This window comes from Cygnus atratus, chromosome 3, assembly GCF_013377495.2.
Source record: "Cygnus atratus isolate AKBS03 ecotype Queensland, Australia chromosome 3, CAtr_DNAZoo_HiC_assembly, whole genome shotgun sequence".
Taxonomy (NCBI): Eukaryota; Metazoa; Chordata; class Aves; order Anseriformes; family Anatidae; genus Cygnus; species Cygnus atratus.
The window spans coordinates 112,992,343-113,018,335 of NC_066364.1; the positions used below are offsets into that span (position 1 = coordinate 112,992,343).

The window sequence follows — 25,993 nt, forward strand, 5'->3', positions numbered from 1 at the left end:
GTTTATAAAGTGATCGTTCATCATTTCCTATATGCATAATAAAGACAATGATTATTGAATTATGGAGGAAAGCCACAAGCAAAAAGGTGGACAACAGTTGAGTCATTATAAGAAGTATAGATTGCACATTCATATATAGCATGACTGTGCAAGATAAAGTTTTTTTTAAAAGCACTTTGTCTCTAGCTTCATCCATAATGCATCCAAAGACCTTTTTCAAAAAAAAAAAAAATAAAGCGAGGGTTACATCTTAGCCAGCTGCATCTGTCTTAACCCCTAAAATAATTGCGGAAATAAAGAACACGGAGGTACTCACTGTAAATTCATTCCCCAAAGGAAAATTAGATGCTCTCCCCCACCAGCCCCACAGCAACTGGAGGGGACCAGACTTCCCAGACTGAATTTGGGATTCTTGGATCCCTGCAGTTTTAAAACCAAATGGTGCACTTAAAATACGCATACCAAATGCAAAGGTCTCCATACACAAAAAAAAAAAAAAACAGATCCAAAATTTTTACCAGAAGTAACTACAAGTGATTTCAAGTCTTTTCTTGACATCTAATCCACGATGCACTCCCAGCAGAGAGAGGAGGCAGCTGATAATCAGAGAGCACCGAGACTTAAAACCAGGTTTGCTTCCATGCAGTACCCAGTAGCCTTTAAACTATCAATGCAACCAGCCTTTTTGTCGCCCACAAACTCCCCAAAGCAACACCACCACTCTCTCCCCTTCCCAGAGGGAGGCTGCGACCCCACTCCACGAGCACCAGCAGGTGGAAACACTTCTTGGGCACCACAAGGAGGCTTTGCACAAGCATGCGCTGACCCGTCCTGCTCCTGGGGGCAGCCTCCACCTGCAGGGAAAAGCCACCCTGGAGAGGAAAATCCAAATGGTTAAAGAAAGGAAGACTCCTTCTGCATGCTAGCAGCGTTTTTTTTTTTCCACGGTTGTGACTGGCAATACTGTAAAAAACATGCCAAATGCCACAGTATCCCCGCATATTGTGAGAGGAAGGAGGGAGGTGAAGGGAGAAATCCTGTTAGCTCCTGTAACCGTATCAGCCACTGATGGAACGAAGAAGTATTTTGAAGCTCTTAAATGACCTTTCCTGTAAGCAGAGGCACAGGAAGATGTATTTCAAAGGCATTCCCAAGGCTGCTCGCAGGAGACCTGTGCAACGTCTTTTGCAGGTCCCCAGATGTAACTTCTCCCGTGTGCTGGAACAACAACACAGCTTCAGAAAACCTTAACTGCCTTTCACCACGATAGCCCAGTGGTATACCCTGCACAACACACCAGAGCAGCAAGTTCTCACTGCTTGCTCCTGTAAAGCAGTTTCACTGCAGGGAGAGGTCGCCAAGAGCAGCTTGAGATGACTTCTGGTGCCGAAGGGGTGCAGGAGGCACCACGGGGACGTCGCCACCCTCAGCACCTCGGGACAACTGGGGACAAAGCAGGGAAGTTTGTGATGCGCAACAAGGTCGTCTGCCCCGAGCTTTCATTACAAGTCGATGGGATCTTGGTCCTTGATTCTCATTACGGCTTTTGAAAATCAGTCCTTCAGCTGCCGGCCACAGATGAAAGCAGAAACACATGTTCGAGGCCAGCAGCATCCACTTCACTTGAGGCTGATGTGGAGAGCGTGAGTTGTGCTCCTGCCCTGGCTTCTGGCTCCAGTAGCCGTGCCACTGGTCAGCCTGGGGGCAGTGGTTGAACTGGGACGGGACGGGTGGCTGCGGTCTGTCGCTTCTCAGCCATGAGGCATCACCTGCCTTACCAGCTTCGAGGGTCTTTTACCCACAATCTGCACATTATTTGTGATATGAAACATGAAAAGCACATTTACTATTTACCTGTAATAAATAAAATTTTTAAAAGCCACCACAACCCACCACGCTTTTTGTGGGTGAAATGGTCAGTACTTCCACTGAGGCACCCAACAACAAAAGCAAGCATCACGTATGCACGTATCATTTCACCCAAAAAACTGCCACAGGAGCACCGAAAGTTCAAGGATTTCACTCATTAAACGAGGCATGTAATTGAAACACCACGGTTACTGTTCTGGCACCCTTTGAAGGCCTGCCTCCTTTATCCTCATTACCTAATCCTCAAATTCCAACAAAACAAAACAAAAACACATTGCAAAATCCCAGCATGCAGTTTCTGCTTCAGAAGTCTGTTGTTTCCTACCTGGCACTGGTAATCATCAAAAAAACTCAGCAAACCCCCCAAACAAGCAGGAAAGCTATTACAAGGTTTAGTGCCTTCGTAAACAGATATTCATATTCATTTTAATTGTTGCGTGATAAACAATAAAGCCCTTCTGCTTTAGAAAGAAAGATTTAGTAGATTTTCCACCAAATTTCCACTTTAAAAACAGGATTAAATAACTGGTGGGCAGCAGAAACCAATCCCCAGAAGCATACTGAAAAACAAGTCATCCAGGACAGCGAAACAAGCTAATCCATGACTTGTTTGATTTGTTTGCTTGTTCAGGGGCTTGTGGGTTTTAGCAATTAACATAAGGTTTCTAGATATTGTTAGCAACTCAGAACGGGAAGCACAGTTGGTCATGTCACAGATTTTTAATCTGAATTTGCAAGAAATCTGGCAATCCGCTGCGAGCTTCACAAGAAAATGCTCTAGTCTTAGCTGTGCTGTGTATGCTGCGACAATACTTTCTCCTGAGTACCTGGTACTTGATTAAAATGCTGTGTTAAACAGGTACATCCACATCTACACCCATGCCATCTCCATTTTAGTGGTTATCACTTATTTATGCTCTCCAGCAAACCTCCAACAGACAGCACAGTGAGGTCACTTATCAACTTGGATATTCCTGTTCCTAGGAATACAGCACCAGCCTCAGGTCACTGCTCCATTTGGCTGTAACTACTGGAGTCCATGTATATAATATACACACCATACCATGACATCCCTGATAACTACATGTTGCTGAAATAACTGAACTGTCAGTCATCACGAGGCAACTTGTGAACAGAAAAGGAAAAAATATTTAGAGATGGTGGGATTAGTTTATGACATTTATTCCTACAAGGAGATGGTTCTAGACATCAGTGCCATTAGAAATAATGCAGCAGCATCTCCTCCATGTTTTAATGCTTTATGCAAATTTAAACTCGTGCCTGATGACAGAGGCAGAGAGGGGAAATGAACCTGTCCTGAGAAGCATGAGCAGTTCTGTTTTTAAAAGTGAGAGATACCTACTCTGAGTTACTATTAAGAGGAAGAAATTCCATACTGGGTAAGGCTAATGGTCAGTCTAGCCCAGGATTTCGCTCCCTGGTGGGAGCAACAGGGGATGATGCTCGGGGAGAACGTGTCAGCCCGGCAAGAGCCTGCAGTCCCTTCCCCGTATCCCCCTGCATCCCTGACTGCTCCATTAAGGATGTTAGAGCGTATCTACGTCCAGCCCTTTATACTACCCATTTATGGCCCAGTGACTGTGAATCTGTCTAATCACTTTTACAGCAAGAAGATTTAGAGGTTGAGAAGTTTAACGTCCAGGTTAGCTCTGTTCTTTGGAGGGATGAAGGCAGGCAGCTCCCCTCACATTCTGCAGGGAGAGAGATGGCCAAAACGGGGCCGTTTGGTACGAAGATGGTCTGGGAACGTTGCAGCAATTATAGCAAACAGCTCTAAACAAATTTCACATTAGGAGCTGGCATTTAAAGGCTGCTGATTGATGTTGGGGGTGGAGGACAAGTCCCCCATGAATGTGGGGCAGCACATTACAGTCAGACTGCGCCCTTCTTCTGCAAAGGCGAGGGAAGCTCTGAGCAAACACCAAGGAAGTGCCACGAGTCTGTCAGTACGGCAGCACATAAAACCAAATTTGTTATAAGCCCAATTAGAGTGGGTATTAAGTGTTGCTTTTTTATTTTTTTAATTGTTGTTAAATACCTTTAAGATTCTTTTACTGAAGAATGAAGTATAGCAATTGCACTTCCTCACTCCTCTCAAGTATAATTTTTTCCCTTTTAAAAGATGGTTTAGTTCCTTTTTAACATTGCACGTTGGCCATTCTGGAGCAATCTCTGCGGACATGTTATAAACTGACGTTCTGGTCAGACTGGTTGCCTTCTGCATGGTTTGAGGCAACAAATTGCTAAACCCTGGTTTAGCAAGCACCTGCTGTAACTAAGTTATCCAAGTCCCACGGGCTTTGTTAAGCTTGCTTTAGATGATTGCCATTGCAGTCCTGTCAAATAAGTGTCTTCTGCCCAGTCACTGCTGAAAGCTTACAGCAAATAGTTACAGATGTGCTAGCTCTCCAACCACTAAAATGCACAGGAAAGCCATGTTATTGCTTCACAATTATACTCAAGCATTATTACTGAAATTATACACAGACGCTGCAAAGCCAAAGCAAGTCTTACACAACTTGTTTGATCTCTTATGTTTAGCATTTGCAATATATGAAAAATACCTTGGCAACACAAGTTAATAGCCATAAAAGCACCTCTCTGCAACCTGCAATATCCACCTAAGCTCTTTTACTTCCTAAGACGAATAAGCACAGCCAATTTAACTCAATACCTTCAACGAAATATCAGGATTGAGACATTCAAAGGCAGAGAAAGTTGACTGACATCCAACCCCAACTCACGCTTTCAGGCTCATCTCCCAAATGCTCTTCAGGATATTCACGCAAAGCAGGTATCACATTGTAAAATATACGTGCAGCATACTTCAAAGTTGCTCAGGGCAGAAAAAACAAGGAGTAAAAAACCCCAAATGAATTTGCAAAGGCAAGTTATTAATTATCTGAGTTGGAATTTAGCCAGTCAGGCCTGACATGTAAATTTTATGGTAAGTCTACAAAAGAGCTAGGTGAAACTTTAGATGTACAAGTTTACTGAAAAGTGGTATTTAAAAGTGAAATACATCCAGCATTTCAGCAAGGAGCTCTGCTTGACGTCAGCCTCTTTATTCCACATCTTCTCAGCTCTTTTTCCTCCCCATAACCAAATGCAGATTCAGCTACATTTAATAATAAAACTTTAAATGACGTTAAAATATTAAAAAAATATATGATCCAACATAATTTTTCTTTTTTCTTTTCTTTCCTTTTTTTTTGGAGGGGAAGGGAAACAGATTGATAAGTAATACAAATTTATTTTTAGATGGTTCCTCAGGCAAAAAAAAATATTGTTTACACACATTTTTGTTCAGCTCCATTCCTGAGCCCTACCATGACCAAAAAAAACCAAACAACTAGTACCTAAATTTTGAATCCAATTGATAAGAAAAGCTTTGAAGAATGACTGTTCAGCTATGTTTTTAAATGCCTCTGTGTTTGAGTGTGCACACATACACGTAAGCAGAGCAGCTTCCAAAAGTTCATGCTGTTTTCCATCACGCAGCAAGCCAGAAGCAGGAAGGTAAATACAGCTATTTGGACATGGGAAAATACATTTTCAAACCTCTCACCCTCAAGTTACAAAATGCAAGACTCCAAGAATTCAGTTGTTAACATTCCAGTATTAAACCCTAAGTATGTACACCCACTACACCCACCTCTGCATCAATACACGTAACAGCAAAGAAATTCCTAACTCCATTCTTTTTAACCACCTTGACTTTTTAAGCAACTTAATTCCCTATGCAGTTTTTGGTAAAAACCCTGCTACTGACAGTAAGTATAGGCTCTCCATTCTTGAAAATGCTGTAAGCATGCTTTGAATTATTACACTCCAACATTTATATGAGGGAGGAAGATATTTAGTGCGGTTTGGAAGAAAAAAAAAAAAAAGAAATCCAGAGTTTTGGGATGGTTACACTGCTTAAAGGTAGCAAACTCACAGCTGTCTTCACGACTAACAGCTCATTCCACAGACTTTCAGAGATTAACCATATTTTGGCATATGACATTTTAAAAATTGTTTTAGAGACTCAATATTCTATCAGACTTCACTTTCTAAGAAACTGTACTCGATCTGAACCTTGTAAAATGGATTTAAACATAAGAATCACCCGAATCAGCTTTTCTGAAACAAAGTCTTGAAATAGCCTCCTGGTGAAGTTTCTTCATACGAATTCCTCTCCACAAATAAAACAGAGTAACAAAGAGAAGTCAGGCATAGACAAAAAGACTAATGGGCAGAGCCAGGGAAGCGTTCAAAGGTGAGTCAGTTAGATCCATATGATGACCGTGCTTTGCTAATTGACACACTAAAGTAGACATATGTGGAGGTAAGTGAACATACTTGTTTTAGAAGGTTCTTGGGCTTCTTTTGAGTATGAAGACAGCTGAAAACATGTAGCTGGTAGCGTTGCTGATTGAGAAAAAAAAAAGACTCATTTACTTCAAGTAGCAGAGAAGCAACCTTTGACCACTGTAAGACCTGACAAGTTTAATTAGTTTTAGCTTAAAACGGAACAAAATTTGGCTTTGGCATCTATCCAAATAATTTTATCCCAGACTGCTCTCTGTTGCTAGTGGGGCATTGCAGTATAATTACTTTAATCTCTTCACAGGCATGTTCCATTTGCTAGCTTTCCAAGGAAATTTACAACTTTAACATAGAGCTAAAAAAAAAAAAAAAAAAATTCTCATGTTAGTGAAGCAAAAATTAATAAGCATTTATCCCCCTTACGACCTGAAAAGGGGATTTTTACTTTGCACAGCTTTGAATGCCAAACCTAGGACCTTCACGTCCAGTTACAGACATGGGATAAAATGGCTCCACGAATTGCATAAATAAAGTGAAGCTGTTGGACCTGCTTGCAGGGTGTTTTCTTCTTCGTTTTTTCTTCTCCCCTACTTGTAGCTTGCGCCGTTCTAGACAAGAAAGTGACCATCTGGCAGAAATTCCAGACATATTAGCAGCCATAACTACTTCCAGATTAAACAGTGTTATCGTGTCGCTGTAAAACACGAACCCCACTTAGGGTTCTGCCTGCCTGACATGACCACTTTACCCACGTGCTTCACCGAGACAGAAAGGAGCTGGACAACCTGCTGTTGCCTAAGGTCAAAATTATCAGGGGGGCAGGAAAGGAGACACTTCAAAGTAATTATTTTTTTTCCTCCTAGCTGTACTAATCTAAGCCCCTATTCCCCACAGTTTTTTGTTAAATTGCACAAGATCACCTGCCCACTTTGGAGAATGAGCTGTGGGATTAAGAGCAGAGCATGCAGCAGCGCATGCAGCTGCAAGTAACAACCAAGAGGCTGCCCTGGCCACAGCCTGATCCGCAGAAACCGCTGGTAATCCGCTGTGTGCACAGGGGTCAGGGTGACTTCACACTTCTTTGGAGTGCCTTCCAGCAGAGTATTAAACAACACACCCAAGCTCATTACCAGTTTCATTCTCTGCACAATGCGCAGGTAGAGAAATAGAGTTTTTTTCTGCTGGATTTTGGTGTTGGAAGTTATTGCTTTGACCTGTAAGCAAATGCATATTTTCAATCTCACACTTAAGATAGAAGGTGCTTGGATCCATAATGGCCCTTCTTCCCTGTATGAAACCCCACAGCTTTAAACCTGTCCCTAAGGAAACCACTCCCTGCATGGCTGAGCCTTTATTCTCATAGCAGAAACTCGCAGCATGCTCGCTGAGGAGAATTGTCAGCTGCAAACTTTATCCATGAGAAGACATTATGGATTTCCCACTATAGTTCAGACTGCAATTCTCATCAGAGGATGAACTTAATTAAAATAAGACAGGACAGTAGAAGTAAAAAGAAATCTTTTAATTACATTTTTTTTTTTTTTACAGTTTTGGATTTGCCCTCAAGCTAGACATTCAAACTGCCTCAGCCTTTTCCAAAAATATTAAAAGAATTTAACATTAAGAGGTTTTCCTGACCAAGCAGAAAAACATTAAATATCCAGAAAGATTACTACTTGCAATTTGTGCATCTCTACCAAAGAACAACATGCAGGAACACGGAAAATAAACGCCATATATTTTAAGAAGCTGTACTAAGGCTTTTGGATCAAGCAAATTAAAGCATCTGCAAGCAATGAATTCACCACCTCCCTTCCACACACAGGCCCACGTCTTCCTCCACGCACCCATCAGCACAAAGCTGGGAAGCCCAGCCCCATGTTACTGCAGAGAGGCTCCATGAAATGTTGGTGATGCCAACTCATCAGCGTGGCAACCCCACGTCGGCTCCTTGCTTGGCCAAAGAAACGCAGCCCCGCTGCAAAGCTTCGTGACACGATGCTGTCTCTCCTGGGGCACCCAGGTAGCGGGCTGACAAGCCGCCGGGTCATTATTCCTTGCAGGAGCAGGGCAGCAGGGCGCAGCACAAAGAAAATAGCAGGGGAACTCGCTCGAGTTGCCCAGGCGACAGCGAAGCAACGGGATGAAAAATGCAGGGTCGCCCAGCAGCAGCGGGGAGAGAGCCCGTGCCGCACAGAGCTGGGCTCACAGCACACTCTAGCGACCCGAAAATCTCCACGATAAATTCAGGGCTGTGCTCAAAGGGACTCGAGAGCAGAGGTTTGAACTCTTCGCCCATTTATAAATGTCTGATGCTTGTTAGGAGGCAAAAGGGCAGCCAAATGTCGGTCTGGGATCACCAACCTTTTGCTCCCAATATAATACAAAGGCGGTGATTTTTATACACAGCCGTTTCTTGGGATCAGATATAAACACCAATAGTTAATCAATTATGAGTTACTGCTTTGTGCTCTGTTTCCCTGGCTAGACATTGGCGTGCATCAGACGGCTGCTCCGTGCCTGCCTGCAGAACCCCGGCCATGCTCACCACACCAGGGCTCGAGCAGTGCTGCACCAGAAACCCTTGTGCAACGACACCACGCTCAGATCTTGGCAGGTGGGGGCATCTTCTCTCATTCCTGGGCTATGAGTGTACCCTGGATTATACAACACAGACAAACATCAGGGGGTTGGTTTGTTGTTGTTTTTTTTTTTTTTTTTTTTGACTCGCAGGTGGTTCAGTTGCACCAAGTGAGAATAAGTTACTGCTTAATCACTTGTTCACAATGCCAGAAATAGCCAAGAACCACACCCTGCTCCCCCCTCCTTTGCAAGCATTTTACAGTTGCCTTGCACATGCCATGAACATAAAATGTATTTATACACAATTTCAAGCTGCACTGCTTTACTATGGCTGGAAGGCTGAAAGAGTTCTCCCCGAGTGGCTGACTTCAGTTTTCATGTTTGTTCAGGACAATCTTGGGTTGGCAGTTTCCAAAGGAGCAGTTCACACATACAGACTGGTCCCTCTCATTCAGAGAGGTGTTAATTGCCTTTATTGCCCAGAAGCTCCCAAATTGCTGAATGATTACAGTCCCAACCCACAACACCCTGGTCAAACCACCACTTCCCATTCCCTCCCACTTGCATCCTTGGCACATCCATGTGTTCTCATGAATTCAAAGCATCCCTTTCTTAGAGCCCTTACTGAAAGAACCTGACAATCTGTAGGCATTGCCTTAATCACTAACATTTGAGTCAGTGGAGTTGCAAGAAGAGTTTGGGTTAATTCAGACCCAAACCACTAGCACTTTCTTCCAACCATGCCCATCTGCATTTAAGTCCCAGCTTCCTTATCCCATTGTTTCCCTCTTTCCTCATCTTCCTCCGTATTCTGTGTCCTTATTTCTTATTTTTGGCCAACCTCTTTTCAGTGGTTTGTGGGGACAGGACAAGAGGTAATGGCCACAAAATTGAGCACAGGAAGTTCCGCACCAATATGTGGAAGAACTTCTTCACAGTGAGGGTGACAGAGCACTGGATCAGGCTGCCCAGGGATGTTGTGGAGTCTCCATCTCTGGAGATATTCAAGGCCCGTCTGGATGCCTACCTGGGCAGCCTGCTCTAAGGAACCTGCTTTGGCAGGGGGGTTGGACCTGATGATCTTTTGAGGTCCCTTCCAACCCCTACAATTCTGTGATTCTTATTTCTCCTTCTCTTGCTTCCATTTTTCCAATTGTGTTTTATTTAAAGGAGCTTTTCCAATCATTCTACGATGTTTATAGATGTTCTCTCTCTTAGCAGAGGCATAAATTATTGGGAAATCCATGCACACACACAGGCGAACATCACACTGTTTCTGATATTCTTCCCATAATGACTCTGCAGAACAGTTGCCATTACAGTAAGACACATGGAAGTGCATTTGGTACTCCTGGCAGTACTGCTTCAGTCAGGAAATATATATATATATATATATATATATATATATATATTCTGGAGAGTCTAAGTTTCAGATTGTTAAGAACATCGTGACTACAGCAAGTACTTACAATGGATCATTGTACTTACTAATGAACAAAGCCTGCTGAAAAACCAAACTACATGATTATTGCTTAATTTCTCGATGTGGATACACCTCATTGCCTCTCTGTACAGACTACACTTTGAAGCTGAAATAATGAACTACAGTGATTAGAGAGCAGCTCTTAAAAAGAACAAAAATTAGTGCCTTTTTTTTTAAATACTGGGAGAAGACTCCGATGAGAAAGAGCCTTTTTTCACCCCCAGGATTTGTATATGTCCTTAAATTCTATATGACCAATTCTACCAAAGCGAATATGCCTACACTAAAAATTAAAATTTAAGAACTCATGTAGCTTTTTCCAGGCTTAAGGCTTAAACTCAAATCCATTCAATCAATACAGCTACCTTATTTAAAACCTGTGTTTTCATAATGCTTGCAAACTATCTGATATGATGCAGGTATATTACATACAGTGCAGATATTACACTTCAGAAGATTAATGCATTAGTACCAAAAAGAGTTAGTCATACATTCTGAGAAGCAAACATTTTGGACAAAGGGGAAGGAAACTGCTTCAGATGTACCAGATCTGGACTTCTGACTCTTAAGATAAAATAGTTTAGATATTTAGAGATTGAAATCGTACAGCCATTAACGTATCAGCTTCTCACAGCAAGGTTTCCAAAGGAGAAAGTGAGCCTTATTTCTGTTTTATATGCATATTTTCTTTCTAATCTAATTCATAGATTCATTACATGCACTCAAGAAGTACATTGCAAGTGAACAGAATTCATGATCGTAACTCAAAACTCTCCAGTCTTACTAATTATACCACATTTATCTTTGGCATTTGTACAACACCAAATAACCTGCTGACGGTGCAGAATATTTACTTTGCTATTCTTGGAAAAACACCTAAACTGCAGCTAAATAAAAAATAAACAAAAAAGAATGAGTGCAAATATACTTTAGATGCTGTGGTACAGACATGAGAATGAAATCCTATGCTAAAAAAAGTACACAAACATCGAGTAAAAGACCCCATGTCTGTAAAACGCAATAACCCCAAGCAAAAAAAAACAAACAAAAAAACCCACATAAGCCAATTCATAAGCTGATTTCTCTACAACCAGCCAGAAGTCGTGCTTTTTACAGTTAAATCATCCTCTATTTCATCAGAGTAACGCCAAACTGATAACACTATTCAGGCAAGGACTGAAGAGAAGTTAGTCCCAAGCTAGAACAGAAACATATTAACCAAGTTATATATTCAGTAAAAACTATACACAATAACTTGAACAAAAATCATACATTCAAAGCAGCATTTCCAGCAGTAGGAAACTTGCATTTGGCTGGGGAATTTCAAAAATAAAACCTTGAGACCATGAAGCTTTGAGACCAATAAAATCAGAGACCATGCTGGCCTAGAGAGAGAAGACTTGGTCTGCACAGATCCAAGGTGTTTGTCCCCTTTTCCTTTTGGCCTCAGCCCCCTGAGCCATCAAGCTCAGGGTCTCAAGGCCTTAGTTCGAGCTCAGGGCTCCCTGGATCCTTTCCTGACAAAGGGTGAAGCTTTACCATCCACCGCAAACTCATGCCTGCCTCGATTCCTCCTCCACTTAAACCACAAAAAAAAAGAAAATAACTTTAAGAAGTCCACTGAAGGTTTATAATCTTCCTCCAAATAAGAGAAACCTAATAAATGTTCCAACCCAGGGACTGGGAATGATATGCTTCAGTTTTTGATTCAATCAAAGCAGAAGAGTTAACTTTTTACTCCATGTCCTGGCTATAAGAGGCGCATGTCCTAGCTTAGCTCCATCATGCCCGCAATAGCAAATTGACTTAATTGTCAGCAGGAGATTATGAAATATGAAGTGACTCCAGCAGTGCTCAGGGGAGCTCCCCAAGGCACAGTGTCTATAGCAAAGACAGAGGAGACATCCATTTCACTCTCACCCCCAGGCAAAGCAGATCAGCCTTTGATTTCTAAAGAGGCCAAGAAGAAGAACAAAACTCAGCTTTCCTGAATGATTAGCACTGGTCTGAATAATAATAAAAAAATAATTCAAATACATGACTACAGTTTGCCTGCTGGTGCCCAGTGCTGCTGAAACCAAGGCTGAAGGTTGTGATTTGAGATGCTCGTCTGCAATTATGAGGCTACATAGATAACAGTTCAGAGTGGCCTAAGAGGGAAAAACGAGGCAACACAGTATATACTTACTGTTGCCTATCCTTCCCCCAAGAAGGGTACAAGGGCAATCAGCACAAGCTGCTCCACTAGGTGCAGGGAGGGGAGAGGAAGGTGGCAGCAATACTGTTAAGCTACTCTTTCTGGCTCAAAACCTGTTTTGAGTCAGGTGATGTCAGCATGAAGAAAGAACAAAAAGCCAGATCCAATTAAAACCTATGAGCACTTACAAGGAAGTAGGAACCTTAAAACTCACGCTGTGTTTTTGACAGCAACATAGAGACAAACGATTCCATCTAAACACACCCCTTGTGCTCTCAATGAATTCGCTTTGAATTCAGAAAACAGTTTTTATTTTCATTGAAGCTATTACTGGTGTTGGGACTAGTCTGACCTTGGGCTTTCAACCTCTGAAGCAGTGCACTACTGACCTAAAGCTTTGGGCTCTAAGCCCTACAACACCAAGTCTGGGGTAAGGGAGCAGTTTCAGTTTCACCAGAAAGGAGGTGCGAGTTGGAGAAGTTAGGAGTTATGGCCCAGCAGCCTCAAAGCTGATCATTCAGCTCTCTGAAAGGCTGGGTTCTGTCATCTAATAGCCAACAGCTGTAATGAGCTGGGCCAGGGCCAGAAGTGCTGGTAGGCAGTGCTCTGCTGGGGATACAAGGCCAAAGCCACTGGGCCTCCAGCCTTTGAGCTGCATCTATCCAAGGAGTGAAAGCAAAATTAACAACTTCTCTACCTGTCCCAGTCCAACCCACCCCCAGTGCAGATAAATTGCTTTATTTTGAAGTTAACATCCAACTGAAATAGAAAATTCTTGCAGAACTTCACAAATAAGTTGTGCATAAACTCTAGGTTTCTCCTACCACTCTATTTTAACATGGTTTAGAGAGCTCTGTGGGTAAAATCCACTGTTTTTCACGGACAGGCCATTCAGGAAGTCCCTATAAAACAATTTTTGGTTCAGAACGAACAGTATCAGTACTTGATTTTGCAGAGGCTCATAATTAGCCAAGTAGCGTCTTGGACCTTACTGCTTAACATAATCACTACAAACCAAGAAGATGAAAAGCCAACCAGTTTCTTTAAAACCGGCTATACCCCACAAATTTTTAGAAACATAAAGGAAATAGGTTGCCAGTTATTATTACCTAACACATTAAGTCATTGGGAAGACTTACTTTCCTCTATAACCTGATTTGATACAGTTGAAAGCAATAGCATATCTTTCTTAAATAAAAGCTATTTCACATGACACAAGAATATAGCTCTCTTGAAAAAGCAATATGGTTCACACTTCAAATTTAAAAGCATTTCTCATGCTTTTAAAAGCAGATTTGGTATGCAAAAGATTCTAAATACAAATCCAATGCAGCTGACAACCATCTTCTTGAGACAGCCTACAACTAGATACACCAGATATCAAATATTTCCATTTATTACTATATAGGATCCAACTTTAAAGCATAAAAGAAATCATGGAGGCATATTTAAGCAATTCATATTGTACACCAGATTAAAATTACTGCAGCGTAGGCACAAAAGTGACAGAAGAGAGAAAAAGCAGTTAATCCTAAGAAGTTTTCCGAATCCTTATTTTTCACAAACTTCAACTTCTCAAATACAACAGGCAATAAGAGCCCTGGGCTTTGAGGCATCACCGCTGAAACCACCATAGAATAAAGGCCATTACAATGCAACTCCTACAAGAACCAAGTAATTTCTTCTTTATGAGACTGCCTGCCCTGCAGGAGAGCTCAGAGAGCAGCCAGTACATAAGGGGGAAGGAGTAAAGCTCCAGCTAGCTCCTCTGCAGTCACTGGGCCAGCACCAAGGGGACAGTAGCCAAAGGAGGAAGGAACAGCACTTTGTACCTCCCCTCTCTCAGCCATTCGAGCACGTTGTGCAAGCGACAATCTGGTCAGGAGATATTAAAACCATGTTTGAACATTCTCGTCACCTCAAAGCACAAACTTTACAGGAATCGGGGATGTACAGCTGCTGTGGTGGCTCACCACAGCACTGCTCTGAAGAAAGCAAAGGGCTTTACACCATCTTCAATACTGTAATTAAAATAATCCCTGCACACAACCTAACAACGCAGCATATTTCACAACTCTCAACAACAGCGTATAGACGGACAGGTGCCTGAGCACCTATTACTTGCACATGATGCAAACACTCACCAGCATACTTGAGCTAACAACCAAATACTGCTTTTGCAAACCTCCACCATGCTTTGATATATATTTGCCTGCAGGTACTAACTGCAGTGATTGTGACAATCAGGTCACACAAAGGGGTTTGGAGTCCAGATTTGAAAGCCAAGCTGTACTCTTAACATCAATCTTGAAGTGAGAGTACCTTGAATTTTGAAAGAAAGCAACTTCTGCTTTTGCAACATCATGCAGAAGTCTCCTTTTGTCAGAAAAGTCAGTTTCTAACAGTCATAGGCCGAAACCAAGACTAACCCACAGAGTTATTATTGAGTCCATAATTATTTATGCAACAAGTAATTGAAGCTATCTTCTCATTCAGATTTTTAGTGAGCAGCTATTCTGTTTTCTGGACACAGTAGAAAATAAACCTGAAGTTCAGTTGCTCTGATCAATGTATGCTTCCCCCTATTCAATTTTTAAGTGCTTATAGTTAACGGGATTAAGTTTTACATAGAAATACTAATTCCCATGCTAACAATACTGTATTACTTAGCTCAACATGATCTCAGTCAGTGTAAGATCTGTACAAACGCAGAACCTAGTCCATCCCAATGAGTTTACAATTACAATATAAAAGGTAAGAAAGAGCAAACAGATGCATGTGGACAGAGAAGTATGAGGGGACAATATTATCACAGCATGCACAATCTCAGCCCACCAGGTGACCACCTGCTATCAAGATTTTGTAGGTATTGCAGAGAGCAGGCTTTAAAGAAGCCTTTTCATCTCTGTTCTACCAGTTTTCAGTTGCTGGAAGGTGTTTTTTTTTTTTAATGCAAACTCTTGGAAAAAAACACTACGCTGCATGCATATCTTAGCTCAGAACATACTGCTACAACTCTTGGCTTTAAAAAAATCCTTTGGATAATCCCCCACAAGCCCTGATTAAAAGTGGATTTAATATTATGAAACAAAGCATAATTATGCGAGAAGATCTCAACTAGTTTCTTACACTTCCATCACACCCCTCAAGAATACAGTTCCACTATCAGATGCAGAACAGAACAGGTTGAAAGCAAGGTCCTTCCTAAACAAATTCCTCTGCGAAATAAGAGAGATGCTTCAGGACCTTCCAAGCCACAGCTGTCTCACGTTCTCTTTCCAACACCCACTAAACACATGTAACAAAATGGAGCAGACATTTGCTAAGTGCAAGCCACATCGCTAGCCCATCCAACAAGCAGCCTCAGAATGCATGCATTTTGTTTCCTCTGCTTAAGTCATTACTGATTTTATGTCCAGGAAAATTAAGGTGTACAGGCAAGAAGTGGTTTCACAATCACAGTAGAGCTATTGCCACCTGCCGTCAGAAAGCGTTCATGGCACTCCTTGCACATCCCAGTTGCAAGACAGCCTTGAAGAAATCCAACTTTACCAGTGCTTCGCTTTTATGTCGTTAGCTTTCTGAAGAAGGAACATACAAGAAATGTTCAGGGAAACCATGGCATGAAGGATCAATAATCACAGTGGTCTGGCATTTAGTAAAACCCACATTACAGTGCTGGGACACAGGAAAAGTTCTACAAACAGGAGCAAGGATTATAATCACCATTCCCTCAAACCATGATGTTATAAAAAGAAAAAACGGAAGCAGTGTCAGAAGACAGAGACCCTCCAAGACAAGATGATACGATGACAGGCATTTCACATCATCACCTTCAAATAATGAACAAGGCTAGAAATCTGTATCTCCAGCGTAACCCTCATAGCTCTGTCCTACTCACAATACATACAGTCCCTGGTTTTAGCGATCAAAGTGTGCGAGGTGTAAGTGGCCATGTACAAACCTGAAAAGTAAGGAGATGAGCTGAAATGAAGCCACACAGACAGCAGTTTTCTGTGCTGGAATTCAATGAGTTGCTTCTAAGCCCTACAAGTCACAAACGATGCTAGTCATGTCTTCTGCCGCTCAATCTTTCCCTATTCCAGAAAGTGCCAAAAAAATTACTTGATATATTTTGTGTTCATAAAGCACCTAGGCAGTTTGATTAGGGTTTTTTGTTTTTAAATGCACAAAAATAGCAGCATGATTTATATAGACATTTCTTGTCCCAGGAAACCTGGAAGTAATAGACTATATGTGGGCTCAACAATGGATGCACAAAAAAATAAGGATATCAGGCTGGTCTCAGCAAACAAACAGTGGCCTGAAAGCATCTACATTTGTTGAGACTACATTGTTAATTAAATAAATACATGCACCATAGACCATCAGGTTAGATCAGGCTCCTACAAAGTCTCTTACCTTGCCCGTTTCCTATTAGATTATCAGAAAACTATCAGGCTATTCTGAACCCAGTCAGAGAAGATGCTTAGCCACCTGACTTTGTGCCAGGGTTTTTAGATATTCTGTACTCTCACCTTATTCCACCCCAATTTCTAGGGCAGCATGGGGAGACAAATAACGTGAAAGTCAAATAGCATTGCTTTGAACCTCAACTTGCTTTGACAGAGCCCGTGCTTCAGTACACAATCTGTTAGTCGAAGGAGCCTTTTAATTAAGTGCCTTGTTTCAATGGAAAGTGTGTTTTCTTCTCCACTGCCTTTTTTTTTTTTTTAAACTAACACTGGCATCCCACTGCTTGTTAAGAGGAGTGCCTGTCTGTCTGCAGCATCTGACCATATGGCAGGCTGAGGGGCAAAGCTTTCCTCACAGGCAGCAGGCTTTAGATCTTCCTTACATCACCTGACACCTTCAGCTCGCAGGCACTCAGGCAGGATTACGCTCAGGCCAACATCTGAGCAATGGGTGCACCCACAAGTATTCTCTGCTAGTTAAGTGATACCGCTAGAAGCAACCTTGTGGAACACAAACACACAAGAAACATTTTCTAATTTAAACATACCACAACACGTGGTCAGATTTTCAAAGTTATCAGGCAGGTACCAAACCTGACAAACCTATCCAATACAAAAAAAAAAATTCTTCCTGTTAAAGCTCATCTCCTTATTGAAAATCAAGTTTCAGCTGAGTTTTGGTTCCCACCGGGATACAACACAGAGGGACCTGATGGCAAGATCCTCCTTAATTGTCTGCCTTCCTTAGCTTTTTGCTTAGCATTGCTACCAAAAAAAACGAAAACCACACACAATCACTACCCAATACTTTTTTTTTTTTTTTAAAACAGAAAACTGCATTTTAAAACCTATTGCAATTTATTTCCCTCTTCACCCCATGCACTCCAGAAAAAAAAAAGTTCCTTCCTGCCATCTGTCTATAGCATCACTGCTCTTTTTTTCCCCTCCCTTCAGATTTGAGTAACATTAAAGTTGGAATACATTCAAAATATACTGTGACCATATTTGCTGCATGCCTATCTGAGTTTGTCTCCTCCATCTTAAGCCTTTGTCATATCCTTAGAGCAAAAGTTGTTTGACCAAGACAACAGCTAAAGTAATCCATCTGAATTAAATTAAAGTACATCCTCTGGATGTACTTTTCTTTGGTATCATTCTCTTGATCACTGTCACTTAACACAGACTTTTAGTTTTCATCCAAATGAGTATTACAGCAAAGAGAGGAACTACACTGAAGTTAGATGAGACAAAATAAAGCAGCCAAAAAGTTTAAGCATGTCTATTACTCACCAGACATATTTAACATATTTGCCACAGAAAGCACTAATAAGCTTACTCACAGATGCCATGATGGAGAGTGACTGATTCCCCCAACAATTAATGTTGACTTTTCTGATAAATATGTGAGAAATATATGTATAAATGAATCTGGGGTTATATACGTAAATATAATTGCACCAACTGTAAATTAACTTGAGAAACCTTTGATTAACACCTCAGCTTGCTCACGCTAAAGATAAAAACCAAATTAACAACAGTTTGTAAGCATTAATGGTTCTATTCCCAGAGGAAATTACAGCAGCACAAGTTACACAGGCAGATGCCAGATGACTGATTTCAATACAAGTTTTCAGGTCCCCTACCTGCACACTCCAGGTAAAACTTTTGAAATGTGCTTAGAAAACACGCTACTAGACATCAGACTCAATGGGAAGCTCCCAGTGTAAGTAACCATTTGTGCATTTAGCTCAGATGAAAATTCAGTGCTAATAAATGCATATACCCCATGCAAAATCCTACAGGGAGCTTAAAGGTGGGTGGGGAAATCAGTGTACATGCGATGCTAGTTCAGGGCCAGCTACCAACTCTAACTCCTTCATAATTTTCAGACAGGTCACTGCTGAAGTAATTTCTAACTTCAGAAGCTACAAGATGAACATTTTGTGTGATAAATTAAGTTGCCAAATGAAATGGATTAGCAATCAGCGAAATTGCCTGGTGTCAGATCTGTTCCAGATTAGAATTCATCCTTTTTCCCCACCTGTTCATTAAGCACCAAGTTCAAGGCAACTGCAGTGACTGATTGCACATTAACAAGCTGTTTATGTGGAAAGGCATAGTTCAGCCACTGTCTATACTTACACATTCGTTTGAGCATAACTCACTGATAATGTATTCAGTTCACTGTTTCGATGCATAGTCCTTCTGCCTTGACACGTAATTTTGGACATTAATTTTGCGACATTCCATTTTTCTAAACAGATTATGTATTTCTAGGTCAAGGGCGGGTGGAAAAGAGTCCAGAAGAAAATTCAGTTAAGAAAATTAAGAAAAATATTACCATTGAACACTTAAATGTGGTTTTGAAGGAAAAAGCTTGAGGGAGGAAAGGCATATTTCAATAACAAGAAATGAGACTTAATATGAAACAAGAAATTTCCAGTTCCATATACTTCAAGTACTAAGACAGGGACATACAGCAAGACAAACGACGCAAACTAAAAATTTGTGAAAGACTGGGAACATAATTCACTTCCCAAGAACACTGGCACTTCCCAGCCTCCCTGCAGATACGCAGAGCATTCCCTGTGGAGGACCTCGTCTTGGACAGGATGGGACTCAGCAACTACATTTCAGCCTTGGAGGTTAGTAGAAAAGGGATATAAAAAAAACTTCATTTATTTTCCTCATTAACTCTTTTTGTGATTTATCAGACCAAGACTTCACTTACCATTTGTTTTCTCTATTCAATAAAGGTTCCCTTTTGAGAGTTTTTCCCCCCAAATTTAAGAGCATTTGAGGTGACTGCAGTACTCAAGTACTGTTCACTAAAGGGAGTATCCTAGTTGCTGTAACTGTAGGAACTGGCTAGTTGCTCATTTACAGATAACAATATAGGCTTATTAACAGTAGGTATCAACTAGATTAGAATAACGATGTTCCTTTTTTCATGTAGATCAAAAATTTCTCTTCTTAGGTATTTGTACAAAAGCATAGTACAAAGAATAACTTTCAAAGATAAGAAATCACATTTCTTCCAGCATTCTGCAAGTCATCCCTCCAGTCAAATAGAAGTGAAACATAATCCCTTCCCATCACCCCCATATAATTGTTTCCTCTTAATCTTGCTTGTAGCAAACACAAACTCACAAGCACACTAGGACATGTCATCTTCTCTTAGAACTTGGCCAGCAAGATTCAAGAGGTAGCAAGTGAATTGAGGTCAGTAGTGATCAACTGCGATTTAAGGTATCTGACTACAGACACGTACAATCACACCCACTTTCAAAATACAACTCCTGTATCTACTTGAAATTAAAAAGCTACCATATAATATGTTATAAAGAGCAAAGTACCATCTTCCCTCCCCCCATATTAATTAAAAGGGTAATTCAACATATACTCCATATGTAGGAGCAGTAGGCAAGCAGAGACAGAAAGAAGCAATTTGTTCAGAGCCACAACTCAGGCCGTGCACTACTTATTATGGACTAAATTTTAATTTCCAGCAGAAAGACTTGCTCCCTAAATCCACGTTGTACCTCAGAGACAGAAGCTCAAAAACATTAAGTTAGTTTGAAGGTGGAGGTTGTTATTGCTCATTTGTGGTGTCAGTATTCCAATGTTATCTGAAACTTTTTCCAATATTATCTGGAACTTTTTTTTCCCCTCACATAACCCATTTGGTCCACAGAAATGCCTTCCATCAGGAACTACCTTCAGGACAAATAAGATGTGTTTAAAGAGGGAAGGGGCAGCGAGACCAAATGGTCCCCTCTCCCTTCCCCAAACACACGTATGCCCAGCTTGGAGTGGGAGTGTAATAACCAATGCACAAAAAAGGATAACACTAAAAGCCAAGTGTTTATACAACTAGAAGCCTTTAAAAAAGGAGGATAGGAAATTAACATAACAGGACACCCCTGGCAAAACATGAAGTTAAACTACTATCTGTCTGCATTACAGTCGCTACCAAGAAAATTTTAAGGAGTTGTTCTCAAAGATGAACACATTAATGGGGGTACATAACTGACACCGATTTTAGCAAAATGACACATCAGCTCCCGTTTTCAGCTGCCATCTCTGTCACTCTGCAGAAACCAGAAAACAGATCCTCACTCTGGTGAGGAATGAATCATTTCCAAATTGGGAACGTAGGGTTTAAGGACACTACAAAGGCAAGAAAAGTGAAGTATTTCCATTTCAAAGCTACTCTGCAACCAATTCCAACCTGTGATTCAAGGGAGGTCCATGGATAAAGACAATATAAATATAAATCAAGAAAAGTATGCTAATATTTACTTACTGTAGAACAATAAAGTAAAGACGACAGCAAAAGTACTCGAGGAAATGTCATTTTGAAATAATTAGGAAAAATACTAAGATTAAAACTTCAGAGGTCTTCCCAGCAGTGAGGAGAGGATCACGTTACCACGGGGATGCTACCGCACAGTAATGTAGAAAGGCTTTTATACATCAGCTAACTAGAAAATTAATAGCAACTTTCGTTTGCCAATAACATCTTTACTTTAAAATTTTTGAACCCCAACAAGTAACTAATGATTCTACATGTACTCCAGTAACCCACTAGCATGTCTCCACGTGTGGAGTTATGAGGAGAGAAAAAACAAAGCAATCCAAGAAACTAGGTATTCTAATCTCCATGCTGCATAAGCAAATGTTTCTATGCTTTTTACAAAAGGCACGAGCCATCTCCACACAGCTTTTTACAATGGTAGGCAAAATGCATCCCCAAAGCTGTGTTGGCTACAATTGGTCTCCATACTTTATTCCATTACAGAAAATGCAGTAAGTTTCCTTCCAATAAATAATACCAAAAATTGGTTCTTACAAAAGAACCAGTACTCCTAACAATTAAGGACAAGGCCAGCCACGTACTAGGAAAAAAAAATCCAGCCTACAAATACAAACCATGCACTTTTCAGGGTGGGAAGCAAAGACACTTTCCTATAGTCTGTCCCAACTAGCCAAATTAGGTTACTATAGCCCAATACATGAAAAAATTAATTGTATATGCTTTTTTTGTCACAAGATGCTGTAACACATTTCTTCACTTCAATCACTTACACGGACACACAGTCACTAAACTAGAAGAGATTCTAAAACATTTAGAGCTCTGTAGGTCATAACCAAAAATTCAAAAAACAGTCTCCCTACAAGAAAGCAAATATTTCAACTACATAATACAGTAAGCCACATCTCCTATCACCGTATTGTTAAGAGTTTCACATTATCTAGTCTACAAATGGCTTGATTTGAAAAACAGACTAATGTGCTGCAGTAGTTTAGTATCAAAGTTCAATTTTCTGCCGCTATCAAGTGTGAAGTCCCAGCTATACAAGCTAAATCAAAAAAACGTATGCAAAACGATTATTTTTTTCCTGGTGACCATGATATTCAAGTTTCAGAATAATCCTTCTCATAGTAAAGGCACACAAGATGAACAGACGCAACAGAGAAACTGGGGAAAAAACAGTTTCCAACAGGTTTCCACAGCACACAGCAATTTTATGCAGCTTTCCAGAGCTCATGCTCGCAACATAGATATCCTCGCAATAAAGGATTTTCAAGCCATACCAACATAAAACCATTTGCCACCTACCTGCATTGACGATGGCATCGACCTCAAGCAATGTGATGTCGCCTCTGTACAGGGAGACTTTCTCGCTCAGGCTTTTCTTCCCCTGCTGATCTTCCTTAGCATTTTCACCTACGGGACAAGAAAGTAACAAAACCAGGTTACAAAAGCAGCCCTAAAATGACTACTGATAAGTTGTGAGCAGGCCCCAGCAGTCCCAGTCACAGGACCATGACATTTTGTGGTTTGGCCTCGCGAGGGCACCAGCAGCCCACAGACTCCAGCAGCATCTCCCTGCAGCCACGCCGCCTGCTTGTTTGCAGGTACAAAGCTACTGAAATACCTTCTGGTTAAAAAACAGCATGCACACACACATTTTTTTGGAGCTAGTTCCATCAAATACTTTTCCTTGGTAGTTGCGAGGGTACAAAATTACAGAAAAAAAAGAATTAGTTAAGATAATCCTCCCACTGGAGCAATAATTTATCCAACCCAGAATTAATTTATCAGACCCAGAATTATTCAGGATTCGGGTAACAGCACTGAGCAACCAGCCTGCCAACAGCCCCACCACTGAGAACTAGTCCTGACACAACAGGCAGCGGGGAGAAGAAAAACCTAAACAAAAACACCAGTAAATTTCAACTCAGAACGTGGCCACCATCAACTGCTTTACTGGAAGGGGGTTGAAGACTCCACATAAATCAGTTTTCAAATGGATTCCTTACTGAATGGTGTCATAGTAAGTCCCATATGCTGGTAAACTCACAATTTTGCATCACCAATTCACTTCCCTAGCATCATACTATCTGTAAAATTGTTCAGTTACCTCAAATACTTCCACACACACTTATCAGCCAGTAAGTTTAGCAGTCTTGCATTGCAAGACACCCAAGTCATTAGAAAAGAAGTAGGGAGAAGGAAAGATTGCAGTTGTTTTTTTGTTTGTTTGTTTTAAATTAGTTCTTTACAGGTCTCAAGAAGCTCAAGTTCATATATTGACCAGAAACAGAACTGAGCCTGTGAAGTGACAATGTAAGAGGGGAATAGCTTTCAATCCTCAAAACAAATATTTTCCTTTAAGTAAAACAAACTCAAGGGAAGATTTAGCAAGAGAGTAGAAGCAAGGTAAACAAATCTGGCTCCAAATATTTCTGATCAACCTTCACTTTAATCAGTTTCCGTAAGTTAGAGTATATCTGCTCCAATCCATCAGCATTATAAGCAACCACAAATAGAAATAAGTTGTATTTATTTTAGATGTTGCTTTAACTTCAGCACAAACAACTGCTATCAGAAATCACCATTTATCTCAGCCTCTCCAAAATAACAAGTCTTACTCAATTCTGGCTTAGATCAGCTATCACATGCATAGCGCAAAGTCCACGTCACCTCCAGCAAAAAGATACATTGCCACTATGACTTAAATTTAGCATAAAGGTTGTCTTGTACTGAAATGTGTGTATTCATGAATTTTATTCCTATATTTGGCTCCTAAAGCTATTATTATTCCATTGCTAACCAGATCAGCCTCAGCATCTTAGATAGGACAAAAAGTATCTCTATACAAGAGGTACCAAGCTTCTTATACTATTAAAAATCTTTTATTATCCTAAACTAACAAACATTACGCTGTTCCTCAGTTTTTCCACATAAGGTAAGCATTGAAGCCAATTCAACAGCCAACTGTTGAGCCATTAAAATAAAAATCAACCTCTGACTGATTTACACAGTGTGATTTATTATCTGCCTTCCTGTTAGCAAGGAAAGGATGTTCTGTTAGCAAGCAGGACAGTTTTCCCCATCTTTCCCCAGTGAATGTGCTACTGGAGCACTGCCAAATTTAACACACACAAGCCGTAATTCTCTCCCCTCCACTTCGTGTTCAAGTTCTGCACCACAGGCTAACATCACCAACATGTCAAATTCTCCAAAATGAACCATTTAAATTTAATTATCAAGTACAGTTTGGATGTTAGGGTATTTATACCAATACCCTACACTAAAAACACAAAAAATTCACCTAGAAGAGCCATGAAGAGAACAGGTAGCACAGAATATAGAAATTAATTCTCGTTATTGCTAACCTCTGGGTGAGAGGCAGAGCAGAGAGAGCCCTTACTTTAGGCAATCCACCAGGAAAGTCATCCAACTCCACCTGCAGGATGCCACACAACACCATCACTGCCTCCTTCTGGCCTCTGCATACATCACAAATTCACCTACGGTTCTCCCTGTTCATGAGTACTGAACACATTTCAGCAAAACCACTCTCAAGACTCCTTCCCCACAAAAAAAAATTAGTAAATTCACTGCGTCACAAGCCAAAAAACAAACTCAAAAACCAATGCTCCTAGATGATCTCCTACATCCTCTTCAGCAAGTTCATGCAAGCATGCCCCACAAGAACCACCCCCATCACTGCTGTCTTTAATACAACTCGGCAGTAAAAGCACATGCTGCCTGTACATCTTGGGCAAACTACCCTCATTCCCCCCCCCCCCCCCCCCCAAAAAAAAGCTGATTTAAGAGAGGATTTTGGCTTCAGCTATTTCATTCTGGTTGTTACAGAAAAGTGCTTAAGATTGATGGAAGCCTTAGAGCGCCAAGTCTCACCCACAGTCAAGAACACTCAAGTCTACTTATAAGTCCCTGATTAAAAAGTAACCCTGATGTAACACAAATAGTTGTAGGAGAGAACTGTTTTTCTTTTGCTGTCTGTTACATCTCTGGGATTGGCATACCGCATTTCCTAACGAAGTCCAACTGATATCTTATTGGGGATGCTTTCTTCTCCTGCTCAGTTCTGGCTTTGTCTCCTATCTCTTCCTTGACCACACACATTTTTATCTCCTCAAATTAAAAAACTACACTCATTTACTGCAAAGTTTCCTTCCAAGGTAATGCTGTAATCTCAGATCTGTGACTAAGAATGATGCACTGTCATCAAATATGCCTGAGAAACTCATATGCTGCAGGTATTGCATGGTAATTCATGGTACTGTAGCCCAACAAGTACAAGCCAGCAAGCCCAGAGCACTGCATATTTCACAAAGGCCACACAGCATGTGCACATATTAATGCATTAATAAAAATCCTAGCAGTGACAGATTTACCTTGCACTTGTGGCATAATGGGAGTATTTCTTGCTCTATTAAAGAAACAGCTGTACATACATCCTCCTCAAGAAATAAATCGTCCAAATGGTTGCTACGTAACACCAGTCCTCAATACAAGATACAGAACAGGAATTTGCATTATCCCCACCTTGTGCTGATGCTCAAGATATCCAACTAGAAGACACAGCAGACAGCAGACAACAGCTGTGCCCATAACCCGAGAAACATCCCTGGGAAGTCTTTGGAGAGAAGAATACCTGCCTGTAAAGCAAATCAGAACTTCAAGTCTGACTCAACACTGGTTGTCCAGAATGCATCTTGAAGAGGCAGAACAGT

The 25,993-nt window shown here is 40.9% G+C and overlaps 1 protein-coding gene across 2 annotated transcripts in view; it reads right to left on the minus strand.

Annotated features, from left to right (window-relative positions):
- The window catches only part of MACROD2 (mono-ADP ribosylhydrolase 2), an 861,356-nt gene that overhangs the window by 813,925 nt on the left and 21,438 nt on the right, over positions 1 to 25,993 (minus strand). For both annotated transcript variants that reach the window (XM_035553017.1, XM_035553016.1), the window contains exon 3: positions 22,563 to 22,670. In XM_035553017.1, the coding sequence (XP_035408910.1) occupies positions 22,563 to 22,670 (108 nt within the window). The remainder of the gene's footprint in view (positions 1 to 22,562; positions 22,671 to 25,993) is intronic.